At 38.7% G+C, this 12,509-nt stretch overlaps 1 protein-coding gene across 1 annotated transcript in view; it reads left to right on the top strand.

Annotated features, from left to right (window-relative positions):
* IP6K3 (inositol hexakisphosphate kinase 3) overlaps positions 1-4,492 on the top strand; it is a 35,435-nt gene extending 30,943 nt beyond the window's left edge. Inside the window, exons 5-6 of the mRNA XM_044674085.1 lie at positions 721-896; positions 3,654-4,492. Coding sequence (XP_044530020.1) covers positions 721-896; positions 3,654-4,118 — 641 coding nt within the window. The 3' untranslated portion in view covers positions 4,119-4,492. The remainder of the gene's footprint in view (positions 1-720; positions 897-3,653) is intronic.
* The last annotated feature ends 8,017 nt before the right edge of the window (positions 4,493-12,509 follow it).

The raw sequence follows: 12,509 nt of genomic DNA, 5'->3' as shown, positions 1-12,509 counted from the left end.
TAAGTTCTCCACAAAGACCTTATTCAATTGTTGTAAATGTAAGGTTGAGCTAGCATATTTCTCAGGGGCCGCAATTGGGAAGGCTGAATTCATGCAACAGTGCTTACAGCTACACTGTAAGTCCAGGATCCTCTAGCGGGGGGAATCTGGGTTTTTAAAGCCCCCTTAATACTTAACACTGCTATATTCTTGCAGTCTGGTGGCTTGTTACATAATATTTACTCAGCAATATTTGCGCCTCTACTCCCTAAAAAACTTTTTCAGGAAAATTACTCTAGTGAAATTAATATTCCTTAAACCTATCTTTGAAGTTAACATCAAAGATACTAACTAAAAAGATATTAGTCCATTTTTTTACTTATGATTTTTATCCCTATGATTTTGGGCTATAAAATGTAAATTGTGCACAGCCTGCCAGGCTTCTCCATGCCTGCATTTAAATTTAAATCTGAGAGAAAAGGAACTACCCTTAAAACTTTCCCTAAATAAATGAGCTTGTTAAGAAGTCACTGTCTTGAATTGTTAATAACACTGGTATGTTAATAATACTGCTAATGTCTTGAATTGTTAATGGCACTGGTATGCTTGTCAGTAATGAAGAATCGGAGTAAAAGAAACATAATAAAGCAGGAAATTTAATTTTTAGAATTGTCCTACCTAACTCCCATGAGGGCAATATCTCTTCAATCCACCATGCTTTCCTTAACTTAGTATGACTAGGGTTTTTGCTGCTTGAAAACGTGGTGTCAAAGTACAAGTATCCTTGCATTCTGGATCTGAAGATGGGCACGAGGCAACATGGAGATGATGCCTCCGAGGAGAAGAAAGCCCGCCACATAAAGAAATGTGAACAAAGTACCTCCGCTTCGCTTGGGGTTCGCATCTGTGGCATGCAGGTAGGAAATATAGTCTAACAGACTTCTTAACCATTTTTGTGCCATGGGCACCTTTGATGGCCCAGTGAAACCTTTCTCAGAATATTGCTTTTGAATATATAAAATTAGGGACAGCAGAGGTGGCTCAATGGACAGAGAGCCAGGCTTGGAGAAAGGAAGTCCTGGTTCAAATCTGGCCTCAGATATTTCCTATCTGTGTGGTCCTAATCAAGTCACTTAACCCCAATTGCCTAGCCCTTACCTCTTTTGCCTTGGAACCAATACTTAGTATTGATTCTAAGACAGAAGATAAGAGTTTTTTTAAAAATAAAAAAAAAAAAAAAGAAAAATCTAACAGGAGGGGTGCCTCATCTTCCCATTCAATAATATTTGAGCTACCCACCTAGAAAATCCCCTAGACTCCTGGCCTGCCCATCATTTAAAGGGAAACACTGAGTAGCACTGATAGGGAGCAATGAAATGTACATCGTAGGTGGGGCAGCAGGGTAGCCCAGTGGATTGAGACAGTATTGACTCCAAGACGGAAGGTACGGGTTTAAAAAAAAAATGTATATCCTATTATCAGCTAGATATATGTTTGTTTTTTTTAGCTCACCTGTTACTATTATTATTGAAAGTTTTTGGAGCCTGATTTTACAATGTTGGGGAAGTTAAAACTTTCATCAATGTCTTTGTGGCCTTTTTTTTTTTTTTAATCTTTGCCTTCTGTTTTAGAATCAATGCTGTGTATTGGCTCTAAAACAGAAGAGAAGTGGGGGTTAAGTGGCTTGCCCAGAGTCCCATAGCTAGGAAGTATCTGAGGCCAAATTTGAATCCAAGACCTCCTGTCTCTAGGCCTGACTCTCTATCCATTGAGCCACCTAACTGCCATCTATGTGACTTTTGCTTACACTGTGATCAGACTTTTAACATGTGCCTGTGCCAAGATTTTGGAGAAGGACTGAAAGAAAACAATTTCACTGTGTAATTCTGTGATTTCCTGATTTCTAATCCTTTGAAATAACAGAATTGAATCCTTCACTTCTCTGATGTTGAAAAGATTGTAATATCTGTGTTCCCATTAGTAATTTACCCTTCTTAATCTACCTTTTTTTTCTTACTGCTGCCATTGGTTTTGATTAAGAATGTGTAAAGACTAAGTTAAGGCAAAAGGAGGTTTAATTTCATTTTCCTGATACAACAGTTCATTTTTATTGCTCTGCTACAGCTTACACAAGAAGCTGCAGAAAAAAAATAGGACAAAATTAAGTTTCTCGTGCTCATTCATTCTTATGGTCTGTCTAGTCAGAGCAAAACTAGACGACGATTTGGTGGTAAACATTATAGCTTTCCTTAATTGAAACTGCCACCCTGTAAAGTGAGGCATTAAATCTATAAATTTGCTTCACATATGTCCCTTAGAAAATGTAGAATATCATCCTCATGTGAGTGAAGCATGATGATTCATAGTATCAACTGCATCTTTCTCTGGACCCCAACTTTCTTAAACTGATTTGATTTATTTAGTAAATGTCACCAGCTACATATTGTACACAAGCTAATTAGGCACATTGACTACTGAAAAGAAAGTAGGGAGGTCACCAGCTCTTTCTTGAAGAATCACAGACTTTTAGGAGTGTTGAGACTTCAGAGGCCATTTAGTCCAATTGTATCATTTTATAGAGGAGAAATCTTATTAACTTGTGAATTCTCCATGTTAACCCAGATGGGGGCTGAGCTGGGGCTGGAACCCAGGGTCCCTGAACCTCAGCCCAGACCTCTTTCCACTGTACCACACTAACAAAATATTAAGAATTATACTACAAATTTGGGACAACTGGGTGGCTCAATGGATAGAACACCAGGCCTGGAATCAGGAGGACCTGGGTTGAAGTTTAGCCTCAGATACTTCCTAGTTGTGTGACTCTAAGTAAGTCACTTAACTCCAATTGCCTAGCCATTACCACTCTTCTGTCTTAGAATCAATACTTAGTACTTAGTATATACTTAGATACTTAGTATCAGTTCTAAAACAGAAGGTAATGGTTTAAAAAAAAGAAAAGAAAAGAAAAGAAAAATATGGGTATGAGGAAATGGAGGGTGAGGAAGAAGGCATAGAACAAAGAGGAATGTTCTTGGTCTCTGAGGCCTCCCAAAGAGCCCTTACCATCTGACTCCAACTTAAAGGCCCTTCTCTCAAGGGCCCCTCTTCCCTCCATGCTAGTGGAGACCACTGGCTTCAAATCTCCACCCACTGAAGTTCTTTTCTTCTTTCTTTCCTTCCTTCCCTCCCTTCTTCCTTCCTTTAAATCAAATGCATCTTCCTCTAAGAAGTTTTTCCTGACCCTCCAAATGAAAATTTCTCCCTCCTTAAGTCTCTTTTAATTTTGTCTGAACCCCTCCTTTGCACTTAATACATTCTCTCTTGCAACCCAGTAATCTGTGAACAGGCCTTTCTTCCCCTATTGCATTGTAAACTGCTCAAGAACAGTGTCTGGATTACATCTATCTTTGTATCCCCAGTGCTTAGCACACAGTAGACACTTAATAGATTTGTTCCTAATGAAATGAAATTAAAGTCCCAAACAGAGTGTATTTTAAGCCTACAGGCCACATTTGCACTTAATGGTGGTTATTAGAAATGTCAACCATTTCTAAGCTGTGTTTTCTGAAAACTTGACCATGCTTTATATAAGTTCATAATGCTAAAAGATAAGAAACAATTTTTGGGAAAGGTTTCACTCGTATTTTATTCTTTTTCTCCTTTTTTAACCCAAGGTTTATCAAGCTGATTCAAATTACTTTCTCTGCAAAGACAAATATTATGGAAGAAAACTTTCAATTGATGGGTTCAGGCAGACTCTCTATCAGTTCCTGCACAACGGCATTCACCTTCGAACAGACCTTCTGGAACCCATCCTCTTCCAACTCAAGGCTCTCCTTTCAGTCATTAAGAACCAGAGTTCCTATCGGTTCTACTCCAGTTCTCTCCTCATTATCTATGATGGACAAATGCCCCCAGAAAGAACCACAGGCAGCCATCTTCAGGGGTGTTTGCAGAAGACAAACTGCTCCTCTCCAGAAGAGCTCTCCAAAGTTGATATCCGCATGATAGACTTTGCACATACAACTTACAAGGGCTCCCGGTACAATCACCCCATCTATGATGGACCAGATCACGGGTATATTTTTGGTCTAGAAAATCTCATCCAGATCCTTCAGGCTATCTCAGAAGTTGAATGACATATGATGAGACTGCAAGGACTTTGCTGGGGTACAGTTCTCAAAAGGGACCTACTTGTAGCAAGGGTAGGCTATGCCCCTCCCCCCACAGCTTTTTAACCACCCTGTTTGCTTATAAAGGTTGTTTGGAAGAAGAGCCCAAGAAGCTTCCTATATAAGGCAAGAGACTTTTATGGGAAATGCCACTAAAGAAACTAGGTGCACAGAAAACCCATGTTGAAATAATTCCACATACTCTTGAATCACATCATAAGGCTATTAGCATGAAAGTAGGCACCCAAGTGACACAATGGATATAGTGCTGGGCATGAAGTCAGAAAGACTCATTTTCCTGAATTCAAATTTGGTCTCAGACACTTAGTAGCCATGTGACTCCGGGCAAGTCACTTAACCCTGTTTGCCTCAGTTTCCTCATCTGTAAAATGAGCAGGAGAAGGAAATGGCCAACCACCCCAGTATCTTTGCCAAGAAAACCCAAACGGGGTCAAAGAAAGTGGAACATGACTGAAAACAACTAAACAACAAAAACAAAAAAAAAATCTCAATATAAAGTGAGTCCATTTTGGATGTCATTCAAGGGTGTTTAGTTATTGAAGTAACAAAATAACCTCAACAGGTCATTTTACCTATCAATTGGTTCTATAGCATGGGCCTCAAGAATAATGTTATAGCAAAGTACTAGAGTATTTACATTTAAGAATCTCTTCCATTTGTTTTGCTACAGTCCTCCAGAAGAACACTACTTGAAAAAGTCTTAAAGATAAAATATAAATAATCTCAATGACTTTTTGCTTTCACGGGCCACTCACTCTAGGAAACACATGAAGAACTCATTAAGGGGTTTTATCCTTTTCAAGAGACATTTTCCAAGGAACAGAATCTAAAAGGACAAGTTTACAGATCTTAGCTTTTTTTCTTTTTCACTTGGGCTCATAGTAGTGGGCCAACAAGAAAACCATGCATGAATAATGGCAAAACCAACTGAATGGTTCCCCATTTCCAAGGATCAACACTTCTGTGCCTCACTGAGGCTAACTGTACAGAATCCGGAATGATTATTAGAATGATTCTATTATGCATTGACCATATTGAGACTCACATAATGACATGCAGCTTCAAACAGAGTAAGACTTAGTCAAGGATGAACTGCTTATACGCAACTATTATTTAAAGGTTTTATTTATTTTGGGTGGAAGTCTAGGGTGGGGTGGGGAGGAGGAAAAGGAGACCTGAAAGGGTCCTAAGAACCCAGGTAAAATGTTTACAAGATTAGTGGGTAAATGTAAATAAGGAACAAACTGCAAAAAGTTCTATTTAATTCCTTTCTATGTAGGGGTGAAAACCTATAACAACACCCTTTTACACAGATATAGGTCTCAATTAAGAAAATAAATTTGTTAATAAAAATTTGGTGGTCACTAGTGCTTATTTGGTATATCTTATTACGTTTTTCTGTTTGTTTATTCTAATAATCATGCAAAAGAGGTGATTCCATTCCACAAGTGACTTGAGAATTAGTGGAAGGCAGAGAGTTCTAGAATTGGACTTTAGAAGCCAAGATTTAAGACCCAGTTCTTCCAATTACAAGCTGTATGATCATTGGAAAGTAGTTTACCTTCTGTGAGACTCAGTCTCCTCCTCTGTAATTGCATTGTATACTTACAATATCCATCTCATAAGGGTGAGAGAAAAGTGCTTTGTTTAAGCTGGAAAACACTATGTAAGCTGGAAAATTGTAATTCATCTGTTTCCCATATTCTTATTTGTATTCCTTCCAAGGGAAGCTAAGGTGGTTAAAAGTTTTTGTTGGCTATAGAATGCTTCGGCTGATTTGCAAGGCTGGCTATCAGACCTGACTAGTAAGCCTTTAACTTGAATCTTATTCGAGAAAAATTAAATTAAAAACCTCTACCTCTACACTGTCATGGGTAACTAATTTCAGGGAACTTTCAGTTATCCAGGCTGTGGTTCAGCAAAAGGAACACTGAAGAAAAAGTTCCAGATACCTGTTTAAGTCCTTGTTCTGCCAAAGACCAGCATGGAACTCCCCCTCTTACAAGCCTCCCTCAGTTTCTTTATCTGAAGGATGAAGAGTTAATCTAGATATCGCTAAACTCCCTTTAAGCTCTACATCTCTAAGACCGCTTTCAGATTTCCCATTCTGTCACTCTATGGAATTAGGTTAAAGTTGGTAATCTAAAAAATAATTTTGATTTTGTAGTCAAATGTATTTTCCCTTAGGCAAATTACATTTGTCTCCCTAATTACAGGTTCATAGGATCTGAGGCTGAAGGAACATTAGATGTCATTTATTCAAATACCCTCATTTTATGCAGGAAGAAACTGGCCTAAAGAGATCACCCAAGTAGTAAGGAGAAAGCTGAGGCCTGGAAAACAGGCCTCTTTTCCACTATACCATGAACATATTAATATTACAACTTGTCTGCATTCCCTGAGCAATAGTTCACACTGGAAGCCAGTCTATGATTAAAATTTCCCTAGTGAGGCAACACAGGTATCACTAGATAGAGAGTCAGGCCTGAAGTTGGGATGCCCTGGGTTCAAATCTAACATCGGACACTTCCTAGCTGTGTGTTCCTGGGCAATTCACTTAACCCCTATTGCCAAGCTCTTGCCATTCCTCTGTCTTAGAACTGATACTAAGACAGAAAATAAGGGTTTAAAATTTTTTTTTTTAATTTTCCTAGAGAAGTTGGATGACAGAGGAGTGACTGGTGACTGACCTAGCTTTGATATTTCCTAATCATAACTTACCCAAGGCAACCACCTGACATCTCTGTGTTTCCACTCTATCTATAAAATGAGGGCAGTACTATCTGTAATAGCTTTCTCATAGGATTGTTGTAAGGATCAAATGAGATAATGCAGGTTAAAAGCCTGATGCAAACCTCAAAGTACTATCTATACTTGTCAGCTATTACTATTATGGATCAACTACTAAGCAAATTGCTAAAACATGATTTTCATAATGAAACTCTCACTTGCCATATTAAATACAAACTCCTCCGACTGACTTTCAATCTGCTCTACAATTTGGCTCCAAATTTCATATTCAACCTATTTCCTTCTACTTTCCATATATAAACTATCCATTCTAATGAGGTTGGCCTCCTCCCTGTCCCTCTTACACACAATGCACATTCCTGCTTCCATTCCTTGTCTTCCAGGCCTGGAATCAGGAAGACCTGAATTCAAATCCAGCCTCAGATGCTTAATAAGCTATGTGAACACTGGCAAATCATTTCATCTTGTTTGCCTCAGTTTCCTCATCTATAAAATGAGCTGGAGAAAGAAATGGCAAACGGCTTCAGTTTTTTTTGTTGTTTTCTTGTTTTTGTTTTTGCCAAGAAAGCCCCAAATAGGATCACAGAGAGACAAAGATGAAAATGACTTAAAAACATTAACTTTTTTTTAAACTGCTTTGTAAACCATCAAGCTAATTTATTAATTTACATTTGGGGGAGATGTCTTTCTAATGGTCATTATATTTGTGCTTAATACGTTGAAAACTCCACTAGTATTACAGGCTTTTAGAATTAGAAGAAATATTAGACATGTTTTAATACTGCCTCTTTGTTTTGTAACTGAAGAAATTTAAGGGTCAGAAAAATTATATAACTTTCCCAAGGTCACATGAGGAAAGGGGATTAAATCTAGATTTTGTAATGATAAAACCTGAATTCATTCCACTATACCATGCTATCTCCATGGCATCTTAGAAAAATAAACTAGTTACGTTCATGTTATGTGTTGAGCCCAGAGTAAGAGCAAAAAGAACTGAATCATCTTGTGGGATATTTCATATTTCATCTAGGCCAGAGATCCCCCAACCTTTCTAGAAGAGGAATTATATTTTTCATGTTCCCTCTTTGTAAGGGAATGCTACTCATCATTTAAGCTTTGAAATCTCCAGGGGTTGAGAGTACAGTGGTGCTGACAGTGAAGTCCCTGGGGGAAGCACCACAGGGATGAGCACCACAGTTGGCTGAACTCCCTTCCCTGCTGGGAATTATAGCAAACTGTAGAGCAGGGGCATGGCAGAGAGAAAATTGTAGAGGCTGCAACTGTTTGGAAATCTTCTGATAGAATCTGATGGATAAATCAGAGATCCTTGATTCAGAATGTGACAGGACATGAGCACCATTCCACTGTATACTTTCCTACAGACCAGAATACTTCTGTCCATTCTTCAGATGATGCTGAACAAACAAGGACAAAATGTTCTATAGCGCTTTGTTATATATTGCAGGAGAATCACCTCTCAGTTGTTTACGTCAATAAGCCATCACCATCATCCTTCTTTTAGACATTCTTTCTTTGTCAATCGTCATCAGTCACCATCACCACAACCATCATTGGCATCATCATCATCCCTTGAAATGCCCCAAATTACAGCTTATTTGTTATGGATTACTTTTTTTTTAATTTTATTTAATTGATTTAATTGATTAAGAAAAATTTTCCATGATTACATGTTCTTTCCCTCCTCTCCTTCCTCCCTCCCAGAGCCAACATGCAATTCTACTGGGTTTTACGTGTATCTTTGATCAAGACCTAGTTCCATATTATTAATAATTGCACTAGGGTGATCGTTTAGAGTCTATATCCCCAATCATATCCCCATTGACCCATGTGATCAATCAGTCATTTTTCTTCTGCATTTCTACTCCCACAGTTCTTTATCTGGATGTGGATAGCATTCTTTCTCAAAAGTCCCTCAGAATTGTCCTGGATCATTGCATTGCTGCTAGTACAGAAGTCCATTACATTCGATTTTACCACAGTGTATCAGTCTCTGTGTACAATGTTCTCCTGGTTTTGCTCCTTTCACTCTGCATCAATTCCTGGAGGTTGTTTCAATTCACATGGAATTCCTCCAGTTCATTATCTTTGAGCACAATAGTATTCCATCACCAACAGATACCAAAATTTGTTTAGCCATTCCCCAAATGAAGGGCATCCCCTCATTTTCCAATATTTTGCTACCACAAAGAGCTCAGCTATAAGTATTTTTGTACAAGTCTTTTTCCTTATTATCTCTTTGGGGTATAAATCCAGCAGTGGTATGGCTGGATCAAAGGGCAGTCTTTTAACGCCCTTTGGGCATAGTTCCAAACTGCCATCATGAATTACTTTTTAGGTTGCTTTGGAATGAGTCCAATGGTGGCTTTCACATTTTCTAGTCTGTTATCACCAAATCAGTCTAAGATAGGTAATTCCTTTTTTTTTTTTTTTAATTTTTAAACTTGTTACAAGATTCGTGTTTTCTCCCTTTCTTCATCCTTCCCCACTCCCACAGCTGACAAGCAACTCTACTGGGTTATTCATATATATATATATATATTATCACTCAAACCCATCCCCATATTATTCATTTTTGTAAAAGAGCAATAGGGTGGGTAATTCCTAAACAGGATCCCTATGGACAACTAATCCTTGCCATGCAATCTGGGTTGTTTAAGCATCTGTCACAGAATCAGATCCTTCACCTCATCTCCAGAATTTAAAATTCATCTACTGGGCTTTATAACCCTGCCAAGGGTTCTTTTTTTGGGGTCAGTCTAGTGAAATCTAAAGATCCCATCACAGAATAATGTTTTTAAATTAATAAAATAAGATATGTAGAACTACAAAGGAAATTAATTATATTGAAAGTGGCACAGTTCAAGTGCCAGACCTGGCGTCAGGAAGACTCATCTTCCTGAGTTCAAATATGACCTAAGACACTTACTAGCTGTGTGGCCCTGGGCAAGTCACTTCATCACTCTAATTGCTTCAATTTCCTCAAGTGTAAAATGAGCTGGAAAAGGAAAAGAGCAAACTACTCCAGTATCTTTGCCAAGAAAACGCCAAATGGGGTCACAAAGAGTCCAATATGACTGAAACAAATGAACAAAAACAACAATTATATTGAAATATGGTAATCAAAATAATTTGTAAAAAAAGCAAGTTCCCAGACTCCATGTTAAGAACTCCTGCTCTGTGCATTGACTATACAGCTCATACCAATCTTTGACCTTTCTGAAGTTCTGGTGCATATGTGGTCAGCTTAATGTTGCCTAATCGTTTCCTAATTATATCTAATTGATTCTAGTTCTCTCAGTTTCTTAGGACAAGGGAGATAGTTTACTGCTGTTTTTGTATATAAATAGGATGGATGGCTATTTCAGCCCGGACTGCATGAAATTTGCTAACCCTTGGTGAAATCGTCATAGTGCCAGGTTCAGTTCTCAGATTTGCAGTTTTAGAAATTTAATTTTATCAATTCATTCAGGGAAAATCAAGCTCTGGGGAATAGCCTCATGCTAACCAAACACTCACACACACACACACACACACACACACACACACACACACACACACACATACACACACAGATAAACTACAATGCCTAGCACAGGGAAGGGTATTTGATAAATATTTATTGATTGATGTTTGGATAATCTACACAGTGGATGATTGAAAATGAGAATTCTGTCCTATTCAGTCACCTTATATTTCATGCCTAGTGAGTATAACACAACTGGGCACAGGGACAGCTCTTTGCCAGAAGTCATTCACAGTCCTACATATTTTCCTTGGCCCTAGGAATGTCAAGATGCCATCTACCATCTGCTCAAATGTTTGCCTTTTCTGAATGAATGCATTCTTCCTTCTAAGCACTGTTGACTGAACGCAGATCCAATAAAATATTTTCTAACTTTTTTCAAACATAGCACTTCCCTACCATGAAATCACATCTTTCAGTCCAAGAGTTTCCAATGGTGTATGGAGTTTCCATGATGGGAAGAAGACATGCAGAAATAATAATGATTTTGAAGCAATGTAGACAAAGGCGGCAACTGATAAGAGTTATAATCAGGGGAGAAAAACGTCAGTGAGTAAGAAGTCAAACAAATCATTTGTTCTGTCATCTGTACCTTCCTTCTAACCTGTCTGCTGGAAAAGCTGAAGAGCAACATGCTATTTATAAAAGGACTAGGGAGGGCAGCTGGGTGGCTCAATGGATTCAGAGCCAGGCCTGGAGAGAGAAGGTCCTAGGTTCAAATGTGGTCTCAGATATTTCCTAGCTGTGTGACCCTGGGCAAGACACTTAACCACTATTGCCTAGTCCTTAGTGTTCTTCTGCCTTAGAACCTATACTTAGAACCAATACTAAGAGGATTAGATCGAAGTCAGGAGATATCTCTATGCAGTCTCAATTTGGCTTCATCATAAACACCTGTGTGAATTTAATAGTCACTTAACCCACCCCTCGCAATGGCTGGCAACCTTTTTGGCCGTGAGAGCCATAAACGCCTGTGGAAGGAGGAGGATGGAGGCAGAAGGCACTGGAATAAGGGGCGGGGGCTGAAGGGCCCCTGGGACACATCCTGGGGCTCTGCCCGGACTGGAGGGTTGGGAGGTGGAGCCAGATATGGCTTGAGGGCCATACTTTGTCGACCCCTGCCTCAGGGCCTCAGATTTCCCAGATTTAAAATCAGAACATCAAAATTAAAAAAAAAAAAAAACAACAACAACAAAAAAAAGGACATCGAAAAATCCATTCTTCATCCACTCTCCATTTTCTACCTCAAAAAATGTTCAAGGAACATTTCAAAATCTTTTATATGATAAGTAAGTTGTTCCTGTTTGCCTCTACAGGAACGACTGTAAAAGGGAGACAACAGAATACTGATGATACCAGCAAGGCAGTTTCCTCTTCTAAATCCTATATATATTCCATCTCTACTGCATTTTGTTAGCCTACAGGCCTATAAAAATGTACACCAGGGCCCAATATGGCAACTAGAAATCATTAGCTTCTTTCTAATTATCTGACTCTAGGTTGACCTGGGTGACACACAGGCAGCTGTGATCATTAGAAGAAAGCGAAGACGGAGAAAGAGAGTGGTGGACCCAATGAGGAGTACAGAATACAGAAGGAAGCCACCCAGGCTAAAAGGCCATACTGTGATAGGAAAAAGAAAAAATGTGAAAATGGGCATCATGCCACAAATGAGAAAAGAGGAAAAGTCATGGACACAAGATATTTACTTAATTCTTCACAGGGAGATAAGAAAAAATGGAAAAATAAGCACAATGAGCCATGATTTTCTTTTACAATCTCTAAATTTTCAGGTGGGTCTGTGTAGCATTAGACAATAGGAATTATTTGGGAGAGAGAATTTCTATTGTCCAAAGCAGAGAATAATCTTTCCTTAGAGAAGGGTGATGGCTATGTCCACCAACCTAAGATTATTAAAGGGCTTAGTTTAAGAGGCTACACAGAGACCTATCCCTGCTGATACATGGAATGGCACATTCAGGAACTATATGCCTTCCTCTCCATCTTTCCCAACCACCAGTGCATCCCACCAATATGATGAG

Source organism: Gracilinanus agilis, chromosome 4 (assembly GCF_016433145.1).
Source record: "Gracilinanus agilis isolate LMUSP501 chromosome 4, AgileGrace, whole genome shotgun sequence".
Lineage (NCBI taxonomy): Eukaryota > Metazoa > Chordata > Mammalia > Didelphimorphia > Didelphidae > Gracilinanus > Gracilinanus agilis.
Note: the sequence above shows the minus strand (reverse complement) of the source record. Positions and strands in the feature narration are given on the sequence as shown.